Here is a 25,663-nt window from a genome sequence, read left to right as displayed (position 1 = left end):
GCCAACTCTCCCCACCCTCTTCCCTCCCCGGCCCGTGCGCCGCCTAGAAAAACTTGAGCGGGGCCATTTTTGGGGCAGTAAGATCCAACGAGGAGCCCAAGAGCGAGCGCGCAGCCCGAGAGCTCGAGCCGCCTCCGCCGCCAGCGCCTCGAGATCCGCACCGGCCTCCCGAAGAGCGAGCCCCGGCCGCCGCGACCTCCAGCCGCGCTAACCGCCGACCAACCGCCACCGAGGCGCCCGAGGGAGAGCGGAGGAGGCGGCATGAGCGAGGCGGGCGAGGCCACCACCACCACTACCACCCTCCCGCAGGCTCCGGCGGAGGCGGCCGCCGCGGCCCCCCAGGACCCCGCGCCCAAGAGCCCGGCGGGCGGCGGCGGCGGCGCGCCCCAGGCCCCGGCCCCGGCGCCCGCCGCCCTGGTCGCGGGCAACCCCGGCGGGGACGCAGCCCCCGCGGCCCCGGGCACCGCGGCCCCCGCCTCTTCGGCCGCCGCGGGCAGTGAAGACGCGGAGAAGAAAGTTCTCGGTGAGTCAGGCCCGGGAGGGTGGGGGCTGCCCGGGACGGGGGCGGGATCGCTGACAGCACGAGGTCCCCGGGGACGTCGGGTCCCCGCCGCCGGTGGCCGCGGTCCCGCAGGCGCTGCTGAGCGAGCGCGCGGCGCCCTGCGCTCCCGGCCGCCCGAGCATGTTCCTCCTGGTCCTGGGCCCGGAGATTGGGTTCTTAACTCGGGCCCCTTAGGCGGGCCCTGTCGCATCCCGCGGCGAAGCATCCGTCGGTGCGACGGGGAGAGGAGCGGCAGTCGAGAGAGAGGACACGGGGTTGGGATGGATGTGGATGTAGGGATGGGACAGGCACCCACGTGGGACGGGGACTTTGGAGTCTTCGCGTAGTATCTGGGTGAGGAGAGCATTTCCTTCGGGGAGAGGAAGGCGCTCAGAGGAGACGGGGGAGGGAAAAGTGGAAAGGCTTCTTGCTGGGAAGGCTCAGGTGTCTGTCCCTGACGCCCTTCCCACGAGGGCGCGGGAACGAGGCCATGCTTCTGTCGGCCACTTGCCGGCGGAGAGGTGTTGCAATCCTCTCCGGGAAAGTTGGGTCTTAGTCCTGCGTCCTCCTCCCTCTCTGTGCCCGCTGCTGCAGTGAACCACTGAAGTGTTTACCAATCACTCTCTTCTTCCTGGATTGTGGGAAAGCCTTTGGTGCAGCAGCTGAAAAAACTTCGTCGGAAGCGCGGGTATGACGTTAGTTCACAACAGCGTTATCTTGGGACTCGTAACTTAGGGAGGGAGCTCGGAAGTTGAGGTGTTCAGGTCGGGTGGGGGGCGCAGAGCATCGCAAAGGATGGCTGTGGTCGTTGGTTTTGTCGAGTATTTCAGCCTTCTCTCCTTAAGTAACGCCCTGTGTGAGGCCTTAAAACAGGCTCACAGAGGGCGTGTGCTCTATCACTCCCTCTTTTTATTAAACGGGGAAGGTCAGAGATGGTGTAGGATGCTTCCGAGAAATTTTCAGTATTTTGGATGGGGCGTGTTTGATCTCTCTGAGCCTTGCCTGCGCAATTTTCTAGGAAGAAAATTGGGGGAATAACGTGAAGAAAGTTTAATACGATTCCATGTTTCCTGCCTTGAGAGGACTGTTTTCATGTTTTTTTTTTGTTTTTTCCTCCTCCCCACAGGGCTGAATTTTACTCAGTTACTGTCAAACAACGTGCTAAATGTAACATGTGCAGGTTAAGAAACAAAATAAGCCTCATTTCCCTGGGCTAAAAGTTGCTTCAGTCCAGTCCGTGTCCTATTGTGATATTGTTTGCAACAAGTGTGTCTTGGAACACTTCCATGCAAAATGTCAGAGAGACAACCTTGGCTTATCCAAAGCAGTGTTAGGATATATTCTTAATTTGACTGATTTTCGCATAAAGGAAATTTTGCAGTTTTTCGCTTGATCCTTGTACCTTTCTGGATCTAACTAAACTCCTGAATTTTAAACTGAAGAAGATATCTTTAAAGATGAAAGAAACAGATCAATCAATTTCCTCAACCAACTGCTCTTAAGGCACATCCCTGGTGATGATGAGTCTGGAGGTCTTGGATCTTTCCACTGTCATTCCAACTCTCAAAAGCAAGGACAGCCTTCTGCATGACATTTCAATACTATCTCTGTCCAGTGTGTTCTGCCATCTCCTTTCCTTAGCCAAGCAAGCACATGGTGCCTAAAATGTGCCAGGCGCAGTGCTGACTGAAATGGAATTCTGGTTTGGGATTCTCACATTCTAGTTTTTACAAATGGTTCTAAACTTCAGTGCATAGCCACAGGCCAGGGAAAGTAGTTGACAGGACTGAAGGAAAACTTCCCTCCTAATGAAGCCTGATGGTCTTCCTCCGTCCCCACTTCCCGTTCTGTGTATATAAAGTGAGTTTATGGTTTTAAAGCAAGAAGAGTGCATGGATGTGTTTGGCCTTATGAAGTCATTAGCAATATTTGTGGAATTAGGAAATTTTTAAAAACTACAGTGGGAGTAAAAATAACCTTCAGCCTGGATTGAAGTTATACTTGAAAATCACTTTCATCTTTCTCGCTCTTAGTGTTGCTTTTTTAATCAAGATTATGCCTTTGACAGTGCCTATAGACATTAACTATATGAAAATGAATCAAAAAGAGTTCCTAACTTTATATTTTCCTTATATTTTTCTAGATCATTAATTTTGGGGCAAATGAAGGGAGACACAAAAAGCATATGATTTGAAATAATGTGCGATTTAAAAGCATATGATTTATCAAAACCAGTCTTCTGTGTACATTTGGATCCAAAGCATAGAATGTTTTTTTCCTCTTTGCCCTGCTGCTCTAATTTAAATGACCTAAAACTGAAGATTTTAATAGTTTAATCTCTTCATTGGAGAGATCTTCCTTACTTAGCCTAAGAGCCAGAGATTCCTCAGTAAATGGTGGGCTGAATGACTTTGAAGGCATAAAGAGTTTTTTGTTTTTCTTTTTTTTACAAAGAGCTAAAATACTTCCCCAAGCATATCAATCTAGCAAAACTCAGAACTAACCCTGCCCACAGCAAAGTAAGTCCTAATTACTGTTTTAGTCTTGAATTTAAAAGCCAAATCTTTATTGTTTATCCTTGGAAATTAAACACTCTATATCGCATAGAAAGGTAGCATGGATTAATGTTAATTGTTACTTTTATTTTCTACTAAGCTTTTTTCTTCTTTAAAGGTACTCTATTGTCACATTTCCTGTTGCACTGAGTCTTGATAATTGCTTTATGCCTTTCCTAAATTTAGGCATAGGCATTTCTAGAGGTACTGGATTTGGTATTCACAGTTGATTCAGGGGAGTCATCTAAAATAATAAATGGCTGAAACAAATATGAATCTACGAAGTATAAACTCTATGACCATACTGTTTGTTTAGATTCCTTCTCTTGAGTTCTATTAAGATCTGGCATTCTACAGAAATGGTCCTACTCATGAGGGAAAGTAGAGACAATAATCAAGTTAAAGGGGAGGAGGTGATAAGAAAATGCTGAGGGTTTGATTCCCACCAAATGGAGAGAGTAGGGTAAACAATGAAACAGAATCCCAAATTCATCACTGGTTTGAAGAGGCCTGTTACATCATGTCTCAGGGTGGTAAGTACAGAACTGGGCTGAGCCGGCCTCAGTTCTATTATTACTCTCCACTTCTTTGATAGGCCCCCATCTGGCACCCAGACAAGTTTCTTCAGGTCCCTGTAGATGAGCTATTAACAAGGAGCTACTATTTCACTATGTAGTTTGCCGGCTATTTCAAAGTGTGATGAAAGTGATGTGTTAGGTGGTCGGTACTTACCTTGTTCATGTGTCTACAGTTGTTTTCGTTGTGACCCTTCTTTTGCACTTAGAACATTTTTCTGTTGTAAAGCTTTAAAGAGTGTGTTTTGCTTCATTTTTCTTTAAGCAGTGTTTTTCAGTTTTAATTATGGCAGAATTGTATAGACTTACGACCACTCCTTATCTTAGGACTTTATTGAAAAGTTTCATGAGGAAGAAAGGTTTATTCTTTCTGAAAAGTATTTCCCTGTGATAGCTTCACTTGCTCCATTTTCTTCTCCCAGTATACTTTGGAGTTAAGCTTTTAATGGTTTCCTCGGGTATGTTTAGGCTTTAAATAATGCTATCAAGACCTTAATGGTATGAGCTTTATCTTTTTGTAGGTCAGATACTAATTTATCTGTTTAATCCTATTTTAGCCACCAAAGTCCTTGGCACTGTCAAATGGTTCAACGTCAGAAATGGATATGGATTTATAAATCGGTAGGTGTGTGTACCTCTACATGTTTTAAATACCTACTGGTGCTGTGGCACCTGCTGTTGGTGTCTTTTCCCATACTTTATGAATGGCTTGTGTAAGTTTTCAGATTTCTGAGCACCGTAAATATTCTCATTTCTAAGCTACTGATCATTAAACATTAATTAAAATACCTTTCTAAAACATTGTTAAGTACTTATTTTATACAATCTAGTCATTAAAAGAAAAAAAAGGTGGCGGTGGGGAGGATGAATGGGAAATGGGAAGGGCCTCAGGATAATTGAGTTGGTATCCACAATTTCACAGATGGAGAAGTGGAGTCTTAGACTGGGTAAGCAACTTTCCTAAGGTCGCACAACTAGTGAGTAACTGAGCTGGATCTGTAACCCAGGTCTGGTCCAAGTCCTGTAGAAACCGTAGTGTTTTCTTTAAACCATGGTAACTTCTAACCATATAGGAATGAGAACACAGCTGTAAGCTATGGGGGTATTCTGATGTTTTTATATGATACCATCCTTTTCTCTATTCCCCCTCCCAGGCCCCCCTTTTTAAAAAAATTCCTCCAGTTTCTTCCTTGTATGTTTTGGTGGGTGGTGGCAGTTTGGGGGGGGGTGTTTTAGGTTTCAGTGTAAGGAGAGCCTAGTTCACAGCTGTGCCCTGTCCTTTTAGCTGTCTTGCTTTGCTTTCGCTGGGAGGGAAATCTAGGGCTCTGGTTACACACCATGTGATTTAGAGAGAGATGAGAGGAAAGGGATGTTTCTGTAGGTTGAATCTGTATGCTTGGGTCCAAGCACTGTGGTCGTATGGAGGAGTGAGATGGATAGCTTTTGGGTTTAGAAGTTTTTAAGGAGGATTGATCTGAGGCATCTGAATTGAGTTTAGAGGAGAAACAAACATTTGTGCTGTGTTTTGAGGTCTTAGGATCTAAACTGTTCTTTTAAGTTTTTCCACATACCTAGTCCCTTTAATTGTGAGCTTTTTGTCTTCCAACAGAAATGATACCAAAGAAGATGTATTCGTACATCAGGTAAGAGTGATGATAAGTATGACATTTGCTCTGTGAGGAGAGGGGCGTCTGTAATGTGCTATTATCCCTTTCCCAAAGTGAAGTCCTACACATTATTGTTCTACTCAAAACTCTTTCTGGGACTTTATTTTGGCAAGGGAGCCCAGTTCTACATTTTAAGATTTGCACATAAGCTCTTCTGTCCCAACATATTAACTGTTTCCAGACAGTTTTTATTTTTGCAGTCTCATGAAGTAATAATCAGACCACTTTCTAATTTTTAATGCCTTTGAGTCTTTAGCTAAAGCCCTTCTGTTTCCATGTTAGCATCCTATGCTCCCTGACTGTGGTTCTTCCTTGTGTTGGGCTGGACCCCATCTTCCTTGCGCCTGGCTGTGTATTGGTTAAAGCTCCTCCATCAGAGCAGCTTGAACTTGAAGTAAATAGCACAGTGAAGCAGATGGTTAGGGTGTGTGTATCTAAGACATTAGGAAACTCCCAACTCCCAGGATAGTCCTCTCTCCTGCGAGAACGAGACACGCTTAGCTCATGTCCAGGTGAGGAAGGCCCGCAGCCCCCTAGATTCAAAGGAAATGTAGAAAATGGGTAAAATATGGAAAACATGGGCTTCTCTGTACAGGAAGCTCAGTTTTTCTTTACATTCTTAGCCTAGGATGTTATTCTGTTGTTCTGTATCCTGGACTTGCTTGGAAAAATAGGTTAAAAGAAGCATTATGTGCGCTTACTGTTCTTTTTGTATATTTAGTGTTCAGTGAATTGTCTCGCGTACGTGTGCAGTTCTCAGTGTATAACAACAAAGAAGTGCAGAGGCAGGTACCAATACCAGCATGTTCACCTCCAGGGCTCTGTCAAGCGTCTGGTTTTCTGTGTTTTTGTTTCCTTCTTTTCAGGATCGTGTGCATAATGGGGTGGAGTTTGGTGACTGGCGAGAGTGATAGCTAAGAAAAAGCTCTCTGGTTGTGGTTTCTATCAGTTATATTTCAGTTGCTCCTGGGTAACTGGAGTAGATTGGTTCAGACACAAGGACTTTTAAAGTCATAACAGACCTAAGGGGAGTGTTGCTTATAACACCTAGGGGTTAATAGACCTTTTGGGGTAAGAACGCTGCCTTTTGGTGACTGCTGGAGTAAAAGGACCTCACAAGTTTCTGTGCCCGCGGCCAGCTTCACTGACCTGATTCCAGCCCCCTGTGAAGCTGGGCGGTGAGTCACCTCAGTGTGTTGAGGCTTGCCCAGTTTAACAGGAAAAAGGGAAGAGCCGGCAGGGAGGGGCTGTTTTTGGACCGGCTGAGGGTTCAAGGCCTGCGAGTATATCCTGTCCTGAGCTGCCTTTTTCCTCTCTGGGTGAGGTCTCTGCCCTATTGGCTCATTTCTTTTTTTTTTTCTTTTTCCTCCCTCCTACTCAGAGTAAGGGAAGGGCTGGATTACACATGCCTAATCGCTTTATAAAATAAGGTTGACCTAGTTCCATAGAAACTCAGAGCCCCTTTAACTATTTAGAGATACCAGCTAAAGAAATGGGGAATTCGTTGCAGGAATTATTCTCTTCCCTCCACTGACTGAAGAAGAGAGGCCTAGTCATAAGCAAATATTTAGGTGCAGATGTTCAATGCAGGATAACATCTTCATTAACTTTTAATGTATTATCAGGGAGTGTGTAGGGATAAGTTGACATACTAATGGTGTGATGAGAAAAATTTGAATAAATATCATAGAGTTACAGTACAAGGGGTATAAATGTCCCCCATCTCCCCTCCTCTTCCCCCGGGCTGTATTTTTATAACCTCAGATAAATCCCTTATCAGCCTCCAGTTGGTTTCCTCATCCGTAAAATGGGAGGGGAGAAGGCGATCAGCAATGTTTTGTTCTTGAGGTAATTTCGTATATTCTGACGGAAATATTTATCCCCTTGGCATTTTTAAAATTTCTTCGAGGTTAGCAGTTTCTCTTGTGTACAGAAATCTGTGTCCCCGTATTTTTGTGTTTATGTGTGTATGTAAGATTTCATGAAGGCATCCCGCCACCAGCCCCCTGCACTGATGGAGATATAGTCTGAATCTAAGACACTTAACAGAGTGAGGGAGCTCATCTATCCAGTATCACGACTAGTTCATCAGGCTGCAACTGCACATTCTGTTTAACCCAACTACCAAGATGAATTTTGAAGGCTAACATGAATCAAGACAGTAATGTGGAACATAGTTTTATACTGTTTTTTGTTTCGTTTTTGTTGTTTTGGAGATCCAGGTTAGTTGGGAGAGTAATTTTTAAAAGTAATGTTAGATCAACAATTTCTTCGGTATAGCCAGTAAACTTGAGAGCAATGAAATCTGTGGCCAGTTTTGACACATACTTCATTTAAAATTTTCTGTTCTCTTGACAGACTGCCATCAAGAAGAATAACCCACGGAAATATCTGCGCAGTGTAGGAGATGGAGAAACTGTGGAGTTTGATGTGGTTGAAGGAGAGAAGGTGAGAGGAATTGTGGCTGGGTATCCAGGGTGCTGGCACAACTCTCTTGCATAGTAAATGGTCTCTCAGCCCTTTATGAATTTGTCATTATGTACATTGTTTGATGTAGTACAAAAGAACATCTTAATTTCTATTTTAATAAACGATGAACCCTATTTAATCATGGAAGGAAAAGCTAATTTCTCAAGGTATAAGATGACATTTTATTTTGGTACCAAATGTATATTCAAGTGTAGTTTAAAATTAAACTGTTTTATAGTATTAAAAATAGATAAAAGCTGCTTTGGGGCAAAAGATATCTCTTTTTAGGGTTTTTAAAATAACATTTATTTCTTAAAAGTTAACATGTGCATAATAGGAAACCAAAAAACACAAGAAGCAAAAAACAAGGATATCTTTTTCTAAGAGTAAAGTTTTTAGGCTGTGATTTATAAGCACTTCTGCACAAATAATACACAGTAAAGAATGTTTTAATCTCAATAAAAGAAGATTCAAATCAAATATAATCACTGTGTTTTCTCTTTGGCTTGGGTTTTGGAAAGCCAGAGGCACCTTGAGAGACTGTATAACAACCATCTTCAGATGAAGAACAGGCCAAGAAGCTAATGCATCATCTTGATGCGCATCTACAGATTTTTTTTTTATACTGTTATATGCTTAATTCTAATATTAGTAATGTCCTTTATGCTTTGTTTTTAATCAGCAGCATATTCTAGGTATCAGTAAAACAATGTAGGATAAGAATAAAAACATTTTAAAGCCATATATGGTACTGCTGCCATGGAGGCTGATCGTGGCAGCTGAATTACAGGCTGAGTGAATGACTAGTTCACTCCCAAATGAGTGCTGTTTTCACATACACACCATTCATTCCATAGTCCGTATTCTTCGCAGCTCTCAAACTGTTTTCTGCTTTGAAAGAACAACAACTTTATTCCACCTAATGTAGAAATTTAAATGATTTCTTTACCAATGTGATCCCCGGGTTATCTTGCAAACCTCTTGGAGTTTCAAATTATCTACCTGCAAATGCTGGCCTGTAATGATCTCTAATGTCTCACCCAACTCTTAAAATTTTGTTTTGCCAGGTTAATTTTACCTCTGTATATTTTCAGAATTTGAGGTTATACAAATTGATGTAGAGTGGGAAATGCGCTCTTTTGAATCTCCTTTGTCCGAACTTTTTATACTTTTGAAGCATTACTTTATCCATTTGTCCATATGAGAATCCGAACGCTAAGTCTGTTTCAAGGATAAGAAGAAGGTTTAGAGAGGGACTACATTTGTGGACACTGTGTATATATGCGGACGCTAAGTCAAGGACCGTTCATTCCTGCTGCTGCCAAGCTGGGAGAAGTTTCCCTCTCAGTAGCTCAGTGCTGGACAGAGCCATGTGAGCCCACGAGTGGATTCTCTTAGTACCTCACAGAGTAACACAGGTTTCAACATTTTCTAGGAAGAGAACATTATCTCAGTTATTTTCCAGTGAGGAATATTCCTCCTGGTCTAGCATTCCTTTGTTACAGTTGCATTATATTTACCAGTTTGTGTTCCTTAAACAGATATATACTGCTCTTGAATCAAACAAGAAGGCAAAGGTTGTGGAAGCAGACAAGCTGTATACATTTATTATTACTATTTCTTTAACTTTTTATTTTATGTGAGAGTATAGTTGATTAGCAATGTCGTGTTAGTTTCAGGTGTCAAGCTGTATACATTTAAATCAGGACGTCAAGCACCTTGCTCACCTTATTAAAACATGGGTGTGTTTTTTAGGTCACCGAAGGAATCTCTAGTATGTTCTGCCAGTCTTCAACCCTCTGGCTATCTAAGGCTGTGCTTTTGGCTTCTTTTTAACTCCGAGGCCGTCTTTGCTTCTTCCCTTTCTCAGGGTGCAGAAGCAGCCAACGTGACTGGCCCGGACGGTGTTCCCGTGGAAGGGAGCCGATATGCTGCAGATCGGCGCCGCTACAGACGCGGCTACTACGGCAGACGCCGTGGACCACCCCGTAATGTACGTTGTCTGTCTCCCTAATCAGTGATTGAAGAAATGCACACATCTAAACTCAAGTGTGTATCCTTGGAGCACATAAATGCTGTATCTTCTCCTGGAGACACACTGGTTTTTTTGGCCCGGGGTGGGTGGAGACGGGAAATTTTTCATGTCCAGAATTTATCTGTATCTACTGGTCTTATGGGAAACTTGCCATTCAGCAGTTGTATCAGTTTGTATGTATTTGGCTGCAAGGAACAGTCATTTAATTATCTTGTAACAAGAAGGCCTAATGAAGGTTGCTGTGCCAAGGTTGTCAAAAAGGTTTTCTCTTTCTTTGGCTCTTTTACCCAGCCAGAACCGCGTCATGCAGCATTCACTGGGAAAGGGGACCGGGATTCCTGTGACTGGCTTGAATCTGTTGTTCCTACCTTGTTAACGTCTAAGAAAGTCAGCCTTTGGTTGGCAAGGAGGGATGGGGAATGGCTCGGGAATAAGTGATGAACAGTGCTGGCCACAGAAATATCAAGTAATTTGCCTCAGTTACGTAGCTATTTTATTTAGCATTGCATTTCCCATCATTTCAAAGTAAAGAAGCAATAAGTAATGCTCTGGATTTTTAGTTCTTTAGATTGGTACCAATCCAGGTGGAAGGGCTTACAACCAAGTCCGGCTGGAGTTTTCTTAGGAGGCTCAGTTTAAAGTATTCTCAAGGCACCCAAAAAGACTCCCGTCCAGTTTGTGGTCATGAGGATCCTATTTTATGTGAGTCATTTTTTGATGTTTCTGGAGTTAGTACCTGGGATTGGTACTATGGAATGAAATCCGAACACTAAGTCTGTTTGAAGGATAAGAAGAAGGTTTAGCATCACAAGATGCTTTGTGAGCACAGGATTGTGGCTATGTATAACATCCAAGGGAAACTTTGGAAAAATCTCACCGGAAGAAAGTATTTGCAGATTGAGAATGATTTATCTCTACACTTTGATAGATTAATATCTTTCTGCTTACCTAAATGCTTCCTCTCTTCATTCTGTCATCTTCACACACAGCCCAAACTGATTTTTATCAGATTCCTTATGACATCTTGTTTTTCTATTTCTATATTTCTCTTACCCATGTTTTGCTTATCCTATGTGATTTTTAAAAATAAGCTGTGTAGGGGGTGGTAGAAATGAGCTACCATAGCATTTAGTCTTTCAAGTTCACCAGATTCACGGAGTTCTAGTTGTAATTATTTTGATTTCTAGGTTAATTCAGAAGTAAAAGTGGGCGAAAACCTTTAGTGAAAACTTTTCCTTTGAAGGCTTTTCTCCTCAGCTGGAAATTCTGAAGTCATGCATGTGAAAGTTATTTAGAAATAAAATTATCAAAATTCTGAAAGTAAACATAAATGAAGGTTTTCTGTTGTGATGTCTTTAAGTCCTAACAGCTTATTGAGTATGTTTGGTAGTGGTGGTGCCATTGTTCTTATTTTGTAAAACTCTTAACGAAAGATCTGGCTATAGAAGACTCAAGAGATACAGAAAACCTAAAGAGAAAACCTTACTATTTTGGTGAACATTTTCTATGCTAATATGTCTTTACATATTTGGGGATTGTACCTGATACAGGCTTTCTAAATTGTAGAATGGCTTGGTTTTTCTGAAATTAGACTAGTTGAGGCCGTAGTTGAAGCTTTTCCTCTTTGGGAATTGGGTTGCCCATGTGAGCTTTGTTCTGGAGGGCTCTAAATCTTAAATATCCTCAACCCCAATGTCAGTCATTTTATTTTGTTCATTTTAAATTTGTTCATTTTTAAAAATTATAGTTGCTTCCCTTAAGACTACCTTTGGCATAGCAATCCCCCTGTAAAGTAGGATTTGAAATAAAAAATTCTTTGAGGGATATTTAGCTGTTTGCTTATTTTTTTTTGATATAAATTATTAGTATGTGATAGGGTAGTTTAAATACAGGAAAAAATATAAAATGAGTCAGTACTTCCCTTTGTTAATAAGGTTTATTATATTCAGAAACTGTATTTATTACTTACTACTGTCTATTAAAGTGCAATTAAAACTTTATTCCTAAACATATAAAGAGAATCATGCCATAAGTCAGTGGTTCTCTTTTGGTTTTTGGACACATTTATATGCTTAAATATGGGATCCCAGAGTTTTTGTTTATGTGTGTTTATACCTATTAATATTTATTGTATTAGAAAGTAAAGCAGAAATTTAAAAGATTTAGTTTATTTAAAATAAGCTCATTGTTTATAAACATAAATAACATTTTTTTCATGAAAACTATATTTTTTAACTGAGAAGAGTGGTGTTGCTTTATGTTTTTGTAAATCACTGATCTCCGGTTTAATAGAAGACAACTGGATTCTCACAGCTCCTGCATTGGGGCTGCCAAGAAGCCACGTGTCACTGTAGTTTCTGGGTGATTCCTCTTCCCCCCCAACTCATGAGAGAATGAGAGGAGCAAAGACAGATAGCATCTTACCAGCATTATGAGAATAGTTTGATCTCAATAACCCCCTGGGAAGGGTTTCAGAGAGCCCCCCATCCCTACTTTGAGAACTGCTCCAGGAAGCAAACCACTTAGGACCAACCTGTTGATAACACCACAAAACATATTTTTCTCACCTTTGCCCCAGTGGATGGCCAATGTTGGGGGAGACACATTTGGTGGAACTAAATATTCTAAACTTGTATATGTTTTTTGGGTGGCTGGTCAACTGGTATTCACCAATTCTAATTAGATGGGAACTAAATTCGTTAGAGATTGATTGCACTTGCCTTTCTGCTTCTTGGTATTTTATGTGCGGCAGATCTACTTGAATCTAAATGTGGTTTATCCCAGTCAATCACCTGATAATCTGGGTTAAATGCATTTTTGTCCGTCTAATAGACGGGATTGTCCCTTTGGGGGAGAGATTGTTTTCTTCCGTTGACATTCACCCTACATGGTACTCTTTGGTTCTCATCTTGCCGAAGCGTCTTCTGAACCTCTGTTTCCTTGCCTCGCTAGTGCGCTGGGGAGGAGGAGGAAGGGAGCGGCAGCGAAGGATTTGGCGCCTCCGCCGCTGACGGGCAGCTCGCTGGGGCCCTGAGTCAGCGGCGCCGCCCCCAGTACCGCCCCCAGTACCGCCCCCAGTACCCGCGGCGCTTCCCGCCTTACCACGTGGGACAGACCTCTGACCGCCGCTCCCGGGTCTTTCCCCATCCCAACGGAACGCAGGTAAACTTGCACCGGGGGCTCCTCTTCAGCAGTCCTCGTCCCTCCGTCCTTCCTCCGCCTCCTCCTCCTCCTCCTCCTCCTCCTCCTCCAGCACCAGTGGCCGGAAATCAAACCTTGCTTTTGCCTTCCCGATGCTTCCAAAGTAGACTAGGCGGCCTTCTCAGAGCATTCATGCTAGTCACACTTCTACAAGCACGACCACCTGGGCCATGCCTATAACCGGGGACGCTGGGTGGACAGGGTACAGTTCTAGTTTATGGAAGAGAGACGTAAAGTAGAGACAGCTGGTATGTGTAAGCGCTGAACTCTGAAGCCAGGCGGTCCTGGATTTGAATCTTGCCTCCGTCTGTGAGCTTTTGAGGTTAACTTGGCCATCCATTGAATGGAGATAATTGCCTCACTGTGGGGTTGTGATGACTAAATCAAAGGTAAAGACCTTAGTGTGATGCCTCAGGTTGGAGAATGTCTATATAAAGTCCTTAATTTAGATGAAATAGTGTTGATTATTAAGAAAACCTAACACAGAGTAGAGATTGTTGATTCTCGATTGGTTCTCCTTTTTACTGCAAAATATTGATACAACTATCATGAACTTGACCTGTAAGTAATAAGCCTTTTAACAGCTTTGCAGTTCCCAGGAAACTTGGAAATCTCGGGATAGGACATCATTTTTGTTAGTTACTACCAGCTACAACTTCTTCCTCTTAGTATCCTTGGTTTTTGTTTTTTTACTAAGTGTTTTGACTGAACATTATGTTCAGTCTATTCTTTGCTGCCCTTTTCCCTTCCTATCATGCATGACTGTGTTCTTTCTACATGGCTTCTTGTTTTTTTTCCCCTTCTACTCTTTAACAGCTGTCCCTGACAAATGTGCTAAAAATAACAAGTAGCCTTACATATATGGAGAGATTGGGTACATGAGGCATAGTAGGTTTCTTTAGAGGGCAGCACCCTGGGCCTCTAGGAAATGAGGACAGGGAGAGTCAGGGAGATTGGAATACACATTTATTTTTAGGGCATTAGTAGTACCTTCCTGAAATAATCCTTCTTAGTATTAGCATATACGTGTGTATCACACTTTTTTGAGAATATGATGATTATCTTCTAGATCGTTTGAAATAAAGTATATTTCACCTTAGGAATGGGAGGTTCAGAGCAAAGGGGTTCTTTGGTGCGATGCAGAAGAGCAAGTTGAAAACTAATTTTGAAAATGTGCATATTCTGGTAACCACATTTAGTTCTCTTAACTTGGGTTGAAATTCTTACTCATTTAATAGCTAACATGAAATCTTCAACAGTTTTTCCTTAGAACCCTTCTAATACATACCATGTTTAATGTTCAGTGACAGAAGTCGGCTTAAGCCAACCAACAGCACCAAACAAAAATTTGTAGAACTTTCTTCTGTATAGTTTAGGCTACTTCCAGGTTGTCCATGTAATGGCTTAAAACTATAGAGAGATCTCTGAGATGGTAAAGATTGTTGAGGTCAAATGGAAAAGTCTTTGCCAACATTTTCTACTATTGTATATACAAAACTGTGAAATTTATTGGACACAACAGGAAAAAAATGAAAATATGAAGGCCAATAGTATTTCCCTTCTGTACCGAGGACGTAATATAGCATGATATATCAGTGTCCAGATGACTTCCATTTTTTTAAAGATAATAATTCTAGATATTTGAAAAATAAGTCGAATTGGTTACTGAGCTAAATCAGCTGTTTGTAGTCTGTGAGAAAAGAATTATATGACAGAGGAAAAGGAGCAACATTGTTTGGCATCCACCAAGGGACAGATGTTTGAAATCAGTTCTTAGTTTTCCCTACAGATTTTTGGAGTTGGCAGTGGTATCCAGATTTTTGTTGTTGTTACAAATGAAGGGATTTGAGTAGTTTAAAAAATTAGCAACTTTTACCTAAGGTTACATGGGCAAGAAGTGGTAGAGCTTGGTTTAAACTCAGTCTGTCTGTCCAGTCTCTTCCCATTCTGTCATTCCAGTAAAGGCTTATCCTTTATACATGTTCATTACTGTTTCTGTGTGTGCGTGTGTGTGTGTGTGTGTGTGTGTATCAAAGTTCCTGAGGAAGCAGCAGCTTGTTCAGAGAAGTAAGGGAGGCTCATGTGTTTGGGATGGTGTGAGTGAAGAGAGGGGTGAGGTGAGATTAAGGTGCTGTCTTAGGGCAGGTCAAGCATGCTGGGTAGACCAAGATAAGAACTATTGACCTACCCCAAATGTGCTGAAAAACCAGTTAAGGGATCTAAATAGGGGAGGAACGTATTTGAGGAATCACTGGACAGTTTAAGGAGGCTAGACCCCGGGGGGCAGCAGCAGAAGTAGGGAGACCAGCTAACGTACTTCCCCCGTGGAGAGGGGATCAGGCGGGCACGGATTAGAGTGCTAGCAGTGGAGGTGTGAGGAGTGGTCAGATTTAGGAAATGTTTTCAGCATGGAAGGGGCAACATGTGATGATGGAGTGAACGTGTGGTGTGAGGAGTGAAGGGTACCTTTGTGAAGAGAGGCCAGGTTTGGGCGGAAACACAGAAGTCATTTGGAGATCTTCTCTTGGGCAGATCAAATATGCCACACACACACACACACATACACACATTTACGCATGTGTAACTTACAGTGTGTGTATGTGCCTATGTATTTGTGTGTGTGTGTGTGTGTGTGCCTTATTTCTGCCTACTAAAATGGCCTGAAGTCAATGACACGTTAATAGCATTGAGCATGTCTGGCCCTCGATTTTTCATTTATAAATACCATTCTCCAATAAAAAGAAGCCCCTCTGGAGAAACGGCTGATTTCAGAGCCAGGCCAGAGAGAGTACAATATGAGCCTGGAACATCTTGCTGTGCCAGAAAGCAAGGAAGTGCTCAAAGAATGCTGGAGACACGTCCAATAGGCCATGAGCCAGCTGGAAAGGGTTCCCATTGGCCACTAATGATAGTAACAGATTATAACTCATTGAATAGCATAGAAAACCATGAGGCTTTACAGATACAGACAAACAAATATATTGAATTTGATAAGGAGTGAAATATTTATAGACTTTGAAAGTACTTCTTCACAAAATCCTCATAAATTACAAAGGGGGATAGAGTAAACTTACCCTGGAGGAGCCGTACTGCTTCTCAAAGTGAACACTGTCCGTAACGGTACGGATTGAAACCATATGCCGTCTGACAGGATGCAGTGAGAAGAATCCAGTGCCACTTTTGTGGCTTCCCTTCCAAAGGTGCATAAGCTAAATCATGAGAAGACACCAAACAGCCCCAACTGAGGGATGTTTTACAAAATAACTGCTCCTGTAACCTTTAAAAGTGTCAAGGTTGTGAAAACCAAGTAAAGATTGAAGAACTGTTCAGATAAAGAGACAACTAGATTCAAGGCATGGTTCCAAATGAGTCCCTTGCTGTAAAGAACGTTACTGGGACAACTGGTGAAACTCGAATGGAGTCTGAGGATTAGAGTCTATACTTCCAGCTGTCCTGTAAGTTTGTGATTATTTAAAGAAAAAAGTTGGAGAAGATGGGTGCTATTTCAACATGTTTATATGCCTGGAAGGAAATGATGGAGGAGAGAAGGGGGTGGGGGATTGAGAGTTCAAGTGCCCTAGCAGGCCAGAAAGAGGGGCTGGCTTTGGCTATGAGCATGGACCACTTAATCAGTGTAATGCGAGAAGAAAAAGCAAGTGCAGTAGGTTGGTAGATTTGATGGTGAAAGAACGTGGAGATTCTTCTCTAATTGCTTCTCTTTTCTTAGTGAAATACGGAGAAAGAAGGGATATTACTTTTGAGGGGGAAAAACAAAGATTGAGATGTGGCTGTATTATAAAGAATTTCAGAGATTGTTGGTGGGTTTTTTTGTTTGTTGGTTTTTAGCTCTTTCTTCCCTTGAAGTTCTGCGATATATTATTTCCCCAGCTTAAAATAAATTTCTCAAGGAAGGATATTTTATCTTTTTAATGCTATACTTCAATAAATAATGCAAACAGATGAAAGGAAAAAATTGTGAAAGGAAGAAATCAGAGATGAAGGTGTGGTGGAAACTTTGAATGTAGAAACCATTACCGTATTGAAGGGATACCCAGTCTGTAGAATGAGTGGATCTGAGTTTGAAAAGACTGAAAAGATTCTCTTTGCTCCAGTGTAGTACATTATTCCATTTCCTTTTGTAATAGAGGTTTTCTTTCAAGAGGTGAATGGAACACTTCAAAATTTTTAATATTGTAAAATAAATTTAGGTGTACTGGGATAAGGCAAAAGACTGTCTAAGGCAAAAGACTGTCTAGTGAGAATGAGTCTTTCTTTCTTTCCTGTCATTCACACAGATCTAATCAGTACATAGTTCACTGTTAGAATTGAGAGTTCCCAGCTCTGTAATGAAGCCTTTCATTTTCTCCTTTTAAAAAAATTTCTGAAGGCAACTGTGTGCCGTGTCTCATATCCTGTAGCCTGACACTCATCTTCAGCTCTCCTTGCCTCCTCCTAGGCGGGTGAGATTGGAGAGATGAAGGATGGAGTCCCAGAGGGAGCACAACTTCAGGGACCAGTTCATCGAAATCCGACTTACCGCGCAAGGTACCGTAGGTAGGTAACGTTTTCTAAGAGCTAATGACCGATTGCAGAACTTGTGAGCGACAGTAGGATGGAAGAGGACGTTGCAGGTCTGTTTTGTGGATTTCTTATGTAATGAGAAGATGTGGCTGTTTGGACCGTATGTCCAAGTTGTGGGAGGGGCTCTGCGATCTGTGTTTTCACACGGCTGTGTGGCATTCCCCCTGCTTAACAATTAGGATTTTTTAGTTATCCCTGTACCAGAGCAGCATTTACTTCTGAGTACTTTCCCATGATGTAAAGTCATACTGGATTTTTATTATATTGAACGAGATAAGTGGAAATGAATTGATGGGTCATTCATTCGGTGGTGGTGCTATGAATGGAGGGAGAGTTGGCTGCCAGCGAGTGTTTGGGACACTGAATATTCTGATAACCGGGGCCGTCTAATGCGGGGGTTAAATCAGCCTACAGATCATATCGTCTGTGTTTAAATCCCCACCCTACGATTAGCAGCCCCTGTGTAGCTGTATCTCCTCCGGCAAGTTTCAGGACTCCTCTTAGACTTAGTCACCAGCTTATGCAGTGGACAGTAAGGGATATTCTACCGCTGTCATAGGGTTAGATATACTAAGGCGTTTCAGGTAATCAGTGTGATGCCTGGTATAGTAAGCCCTCAATAAATTAATCGATTAGTACTACTACCAACATTGTTAAGGTTAGTGAAGGAGGGACTTCCCCGGTGGCGCAGTGGTTAAGAATCCGCCTGCCAATGCAGGGGACATGGGTTCGAGCCCTGGTCCGGGAAGATCCCACATGCCGCGGAGCAACTAAACCTGTGCGCCACAACTACTGAGCCCGCGCTCTAGAGCCTGCGAGCCACAGCTACTGGAGCCCACGAGCCACAACTGCTGAAGCCTGTGTGCCTAAAGCCTGTGCTCTGCAGCAGGAGAAGCCACCGCCATGAGAAGCCTGCACACCACAACGAAGAGTAAACCCCCGCTCTCAGCAACTAGAGAAAATCCACGTGCAGCAATGAAGACCCAACGCAGCCAAACATAAATACATAAAATAAATAAATTTATTAAAAAAAAAAAAAAAGATTAGTGCAGGAGTGTTATTTTATTGCTGCTTTATCCCTTGTGAAGACTGGATTGGGCTAGACTCCCTAAGATTCTTTTTAAGCTTTTTATATTATAAGCCTTCCTGTTGCTTTACCCTGTCCTTGAGGAGCTTCATTCCCGAATGAAGTGTGGCAATATGGGTTTGTTGGGAGGCGAGTAAGTATATTATTTGGGGAAGGATTTGTAACACTCTACGTCTTCTTTTCTCCCAAGATTCGTTTCAGAGTTAGACATAGTCATTCTAATGATTCATTACAAGGGACTTTGGAAATAAAAGAGGCTTCATAGAAATGTCTTCAGGAAAACAGAAAAAAGACAGTAGTGTATGTGAACCCCAGCTCTGGCAATCTCTAGCTGTGTGATCAAAGTTGCATTTGACCTTTTTTGACCTATAAAAGCAGGAGTCCTTTATGGTTCAACCAGATACTTAACCTCTTTAAACCCCTTGGTTTTCTTACTGTAAATCTTAAACTCACAGAATTAGCCCTGAAATTAAATTAGATAATTAACGTGAAAACACACCAGCACAGGCTTTGGCACACAGTGAGCGCTGTGCGTTTGCCTCCCACGTCGAATCCCCTTAGACTCCACTGCATGCTGTCGATGGAGGGCAGATATGGGAGCGCTTTTCTTTTCTAATTTCTCCATCCTCAGTGCCTGTCAAAGTGCCTGGTAGGATCATAGTGTATGTTCGGTATATGTTTGTTCACGGTGTTCAGGTGAAGGGGGAAGATGACAGAAAGATAGGGTGTTTTCACCACATCTTTGTTCCACTTGCCTGTGCATAATTCTAACAGTAAGTCTTGATCCCTTGACTTTTTAATCTTTAAAAATAAAACCTGGGAATTCCCTGGCGGTCCAGTGGTTAGGACTCCGCCCTCTCACTGCTGAGGGCCCGGGTTCAGTCCCTGGTTGGGGAACTAAGATCCCACAAGCTGCTCAGCGCAGCCAAAAAATAAATAAATAAATAAATAAATAAAACCTGATGTTCTTGAGGGCATCTGTTCTCTTTTCTCCTGTGTTCTCTGCTCTAGGGGCCCTCCTCGCCCACGACCTGCCCCAGCGGTTGGAGAGGCTGAAGATAAAGAGAATCAACAAGCGGCCAATGGTCCAAACCAGCCACCTGCTCGCCGTGGATACCGGCGCCCCTATAACTATCGGCGTCGCCCCCGTCCTCCGAATGCTCCTGCACAAGATGGCAAAGAGGTGAGTCCAGCCAGCCGGAGGGGATGCTGCCAGATCATCCTTAATCATGTCAAGCTTTAGTATTCCCTTCTAAGAGTGGTTTTATAATCTGAAAACTGAGACTTAAAATATGTATAATATGTATCATATATTTTTGTGTATAACATTGTTCATTTATATATGTGTGCGTGTGTGTGTGTGTGTGTGTATAAATATATAGAGAGAGAGACAGAGAGAGAGAATGCCCTGCACATATCACAAACCAAATATTTGAATTCAACCAGTTAGCATTCTAGCTAGAATGTTTAGAGCTTTCCAAACAAAAGACAGTGTTTAGAGAGAGGAACCTGCTTCTCAGCACATGTTGGAAGCAACTGTATATTTTTTATGGCTTTTTGCTATGGAGAGTGGTGGTGTTTAGTTGCCATCTGGAGGCCATTCTTCTGTGGTTCTAATTTTTTCCTCATACTTTAAGAGTAGTTAAGATTTTGCACAGTGACTTACCTTCACAGATCCCGACTTGTGAGACCTTTCAGTCTTGAACTTTCCACTGCCGTATGAATCAGTTAGTTTCTGGTTTGTGGTTTTGTTGTGTGTTTCAGACCAAGGCAGGTGAAGCACCATCTGAGAACCCTGCTCCAGCCCCCGAGCAGAGCAGTGTCGAGTAACATCCGGCTCCCCAGGCACCTTCACCATCAGCAGGTAGGAGCTCGGGCGGCTGGCACAGGAGCTGATATTCTCTTTGAATAGCACTGATTTCTCAACAGTAGCACAGATCAGTCTCAACTAGTTCTGTAATTCATCTGGGCGAACTTTCTGATCTCCATCAGGATTCTGGAGAAAGAGCGGCTTTGGTGGTGAAATATCTCTGAGGCTGATCTTATTTTGCTAGGCATTGGGGACACAAATATGCAGACAGAGTTAATGAGAGTCAAATTCATTTTTCTAGATAGACAGTTGTTAACTATTATCACCACCTCAGAAAACTTTTGAGAGTTTCACTTTTGTGACACCTCGTGGCCAATTTGATAATTTTAAAGTGCCTGACAAGGCCTCATTTGAATAACAGAGACTGTGATCTGTAGAGTAAACAAGAATGTGTTTTTTTCCTTCCCTTTTCTCTTTGATAACCAACATTATTTTGAGGCAGTATGTGTAGTACGTGAGAGCCAGTGGGTTTATATATCCAGTGCAGGAGCTAGTAGTCATTTGCTTGAATGATCTTGAGCAGTTGATTTATCCTCTGCAGCGGTACTGTCGGCTGCTGGTAAAATGAGGATACTTGGCTAGATTCCCCACTAGGGTTGCTGCAAAGACTTAGTGAGATAACACATATGAGGTGCTTAAGCAGGACGCGGCAAAGAGTAACCTCTCCATAAAAGTTAGCTTGCTTTGGGCTTCCCTGGTGGTGCTGTGGTTAAGAACCCGCCTGCCAATGCAGGGGACACGGGTTCGAGCCCTGGTCCTGGAAGATCCCACATGCCGCGGAGCAACTAAGCCCGTGCGCCACAACTACTGAGCCTGCGCTCTAGAGCCTGTGAGCCACAACTACTGAGCCCGTGTGCCACAACTACTGAGCCCGTGTGCCACAACTACTGAGCCCGTGTGCCTAGAGCCCACGCACCGCAACGAAGAGTAGCCCCCCTTGCCGCAACTAGAGAAAGCCCGCGTGCAGCAACAAAGACCCAACGCAGCCAGAAGAAAAAAAAAAAGTTAGCTTGTTTTTCTTCATTGTTGCTTCCTGCTTTTTTTCTGTCTTCTTGTTAAAGATCCTGGAAATTGTATTTATACAGGTAGAAATATACTAGAAAGACTGACTCAGCGAGTCTTACAAGAATTTATAAACCATAGTTGGTTTCATTCTGGGTTTTTCATCTAATAAGTCCTGAAAGTTTAAGTTTTTAGTATTTCTTGGTTGTTGCCCTTTTCACTACATAAATAAGGACTTCGCTTTTAGTTGAAAGATAGGTTGTAAAGTTCATAGCAGCAGTGTTCTTTTTCCAAAAATTGTTCAGATTTTGTAAAATTTTGAGGTCATTTTAAGTTTCTACTTTTTAAATGCCATCTGCTTTTATATGCAGAGGTTTGGGATTTCAGTTATCCTTTCACTAGGTAGACAATTGCTATGCTGAGAATATTCTGTTTTATCTCTGGGTAGCATGGACAGTTTATTATAGAAATAAATTCCGTATTCACACTTGCTCACATTAACTGACGGAATTATATATTAATCATTTGGCCATAAACTTTTACTTGGTAACATTATTTTTAGGTATTGTTCCTAAAGAAATAATCCAAAATATAGGGGAAAAAAATTTCTATTTACAATCTAATGTTGGAGAAGTGGTTAAATACTGTGGTATATCCCTATTAGGAGATATTGTACAGCCACTAAAATGATTATGAAGAATTATCAATGCTATAGTATCATTTATTTGAAAAAGCTTCATGATGATAATTTTCTAGAATTTTCTAGAATTTTTACTATTGTGTACTGACTGTTCTGGTTTATAAAAATGTTTTATTAAAAATTTTCCATTAAATTAATGTTTCAGTTTACAAATCTATAAAAGATACACAGTGTAAGATTTTGTTTAGAGCTTTTGAAAATTGATTTTTTGAACTACATAAAAAACAGATAATTTTTGCCGTTTTATTCTTTAACTCTTGGTCATCTTGTCACTCTTCATAAGTTTGATTTGAATTTTTTCCAGGTGACCTAAATAATTAATGACCATTCAAAAAATAAAGCAAAAAGCAGACCGCAACCTTACCAACACCAAAGAAACGTCCAAGCAATAAAGTGGAAGACTAATAACCAAGACGTGGACATTAGAATGCTCACTACTATTCTTTACGAAGCAAACAGCTATACAAGGAAAGCGTCAGCCAGTTTTTCCAGCAGCTGAGATCCTGGGAATGCCTGCACGCAACAAGAGAGCAACCTCCCTGGTTTCAGCAGCCACTAGGTTTATATTTTTTTCCTGGTTTTTACTGTTTTGGTAATATGAATTGAAAGAAGAAATATTAATACCACATGGGGAGACCCCCCCCCCCCAACCAAAGAAATCTAAAATATGTAGTAAATGCTTTTTTTTCCTTTTTTGTTCATTTTGGATGCTGGTGCTAAACTTTCATGAGTTAAAAAGAAATTTTATGCCCTTCTTATTTATTTTGAGGATGAGGGGAGGATAACAGTTTGCTTTCTTATGTGACTCTCTTTGAAAATGTGCAGTATGAATTCCTCAAAAATAAAATTTTTACCCTTGAAAGGAAAAGATGTATAGCTGAAGTATGTTTTCCTATCTCAGCTGGAGTTGTTTTGTCTTTTTTTTTTTTGGTCTTTTTTCGTCACTTCGTTCGCTGAATAGTAAGCTCAGAGCCAAAGGTACAGGTGGAATAGCGCTCTTTAGTAAATGTAGGCGTATGAGCTGAGAGCATAGGAAATGGGGTTGTTTTTGGAATGAACAAGTTCACATCTGAGTTCAGCAATAGGCATGTTTGGTTTGGTGCTCTTAGCTCTTGACTAATCCTGGTTGAGATGGTTGATGACATTTCGGTTAACAGCTTCCTTTAGGTTAATGAAGGGGTTAGTAGTTCTAATATCCTTGAACTTCTAACCGCAGAGGTTTTCACCACCAACTGCTGTGTCGTGCTTATATATGTGTGTCTTTCAGAAAAGAGGAAGGGGGCCTCTTTGCAACCGCACTACAAATTTCTTCCCCCAGGGAGTAGATGATGCCCCTAGGTTGAGAGACACTACAGTATATGTCAGTTCTGTTGAGTTACTTCTCAGATCCACTGCACCTTTCAAATTGTTTATTCCCTAAATCAAGTACATACTTGAGCCTAGGCTTGCGCAAAGCACTGTTCGAGTGGCACAAACCCACAAAAGACCCGAGTCCCGCTGAGTTTGCCTTTTAGTGAGTGAATATAGAGAATCAACAAATATGTAAACAAATGTGAAATTTAATATCAGATGGCAATATATGTTATAAAGAAAAATAAAACATGGTAAGGGGCAGAGATTGGCATAATTGTGGGAGGTATGTTTATTTTAAAGGGGGGTGTCTTTCCTATAAGATAAGAGGATATATAAATGGAGTCCTGTGGTGAGAGATGGATAACCATTTGACTATCTGGAGAGAAGAACATTCCAGGCAGAGGGAGCAGATGCAAAGACTCTAAGCAGGGAGCATACGTGGCTTGTTTGAGAAATCATAAGCTGGAGAAATTGGATTGTTCAAGAACCTTGTATTGCTTTGCAAGTTTAAAAAAATCAAAATTGGTAATATATACAAGGCAAAAATGTTCAAAGGTATAAAAAAGTATTTTATGAAGTAAGTCTCCCATCTCAGTCCTGGTTCCCTCAAGGCAACCGGTTAGCATGTTTTTAAAACATACATCTATTTCAGATATCTTTTGTGCGTGAGTCTGTGTGCATGTGTATGTCTGACCAACTAATGTGAATTCGGGGAGATGGGGTCTTAATTGTCTCTAACGAGACTTATACATCTGTTGTTATAATTCTGTAGGTAACTTTACTGCCCAGCTGTTTGCTCTCTTTTCTAACTTTCCCCTTTTCCCTGCTCATTTTAAAGCAATTTTATTATTATGGAGTATTTCCAACATACTTTTTTTTTTTTTATAGAATGATCTTGTGGATTATTACATAGGCATATGGGAGTCCACGGATTTTTTTTTTTTAATTTTTATTTATTTATTTATTTATTTATTTATGGCTGTGTTGGGTCTTCGTTTCTGTGTGAGGGCTTTCTCTAGTTGTGGCAAGCGGAGGCCACTCTTCATCGCGGTGCGCGGGCCTCTCACTATCGCGGCCTCTCTTGCTGCGGAGCACAGGCTCCAGACGCGCAGGCTCAGTAGTTGTGGCTCACGGGCCTAGTTGCTCCGCGGCATGTGGGATCTTCCCAGACCAGGGCTCGAACCCGTGTCCCCTGCATTAGCAGGCAGATTCTCAACCACTGCGCCACCAGGGAAGCCCTCCAACATAGTTTTTAAAATGTTTTTTTAAAAATGTACCATATACATTTGGGCCCTGAGATTTTTTTCCACCTAATATCTTTCCTCTTGTTCCATCACCAGTGTATGTAGAGTCCTCTTATCCTTTATACTGGCTCCATAACTTCGCACTACATAGCTCCCCATACCTGTGTCAGTCTTCTGTTACTGGGTATTGAGGGTTTTTCAACATTGCAATTATAAACACTTTGTCATTCCAACACCCTTACCTCTAAATACCACCATCCATCAGGGTTACAGCTATTCTATTTCTAGAGAAAAAAATGTAGCAATGAGTGCATAGAGTTGGGGAAAAAAAGTCTTAACTTTGGTAGTGTATATAATTACAACCCTACAACACACTGGTTGGAGCTACAGGAGAAAATACAAATTGAATGTGATATGAGGATGGGCCTGAAGTTAAGTTCTTTTACAGCACAAAATCAGGGACTTGAATTACTTTACCAAGAGACACACGGCCCCTGGATGGGAGCACAGCTATAGAGATTAACTAGAGCCTGTTATACCGTGATTACACATTAGCTGTGATCGGTATTCATTTGAAGCTCTGGAGTTTTGCATATTTGCAACAGCACCTATTGGGAAAGTAGCCCTATGCAACTCAAAATGATAGAGTGCCTGCCTGCTATGTGCCAAGTAATGCTGGGTGTTTTCACGTCACAAATATATCAATTGCAACAGCATTATAGGGATTCCTGCGTTTATTGCACAGAGGCAATTTTCGAAAGTACTTTTGCCCTTAGTGGATTG

General features: G+C 41.9%; 1 protein-coding gene across 2 annotated transcripts; it reads left to right on the top strand.

The window, feature by feature from the left end:
* The first annotated feature begins 84 nt into the window (after positions 1 to 84).
* On the top strand, positions 85 to 23,183 carry YBX3 (Y-box binding protein 3). Of its 2 annotated transcripts, XM_059935302.1 has the most exons (10): positions 85 to 523; positions 4,229 to 4,292; positions 5,281 to 5,314; positions 7,697 to 7,786; positions 9,678 to 9,800; positions 12,795 to 13,004; positions 17,500 to 17,597; positions 19,723 to 19,894; positions 20,476 to 20,575; positions 22,588 to 23,183. In XM_059935302.1, exons 1-9 carry the CDS (start codon positions 262 to 264, stop codon positions 20,539 to 20,541), a joined length of 1,119 nt encoding a protein of 372 aa, XP_059791285.1. In that variant the 5' UTR covers positions 85 to 261; the 3' UTR covers positions 20,542 to 20,575; positions 22,588 to 23,183. The 2 variants fall into 2 exon arrangements, with proteins under 2 accessions (XP_059791285.1, XP_059791284.1); XM_059935301.1 differs by lacking the exon at positions 12,795 to 13,004 and having other exon boundaries at positions 175 to 523.
* Positions 23,184 to 25,663: the final 2,480 nt, after the last annotated feature.

This window comes from Balaenoptera ricei, chromosome 10 (assembly GCF_028023285.1).
Source record: "Balaenoptera ricei isolate mBalRic1 chromosome 10, mBalRic1.hap2, whole genome shotgun sequence".
Classification (NCBI taxonomy): Eukaryota; Metazoa; Chordata; class Mammalia; order Artiodactyla; family Balaenopteridae; genus Balaenoptera; species Balaenoptera ricei.
This window is presented reverse-complemented; position numbering and strand designations above follow the sequence as displayed.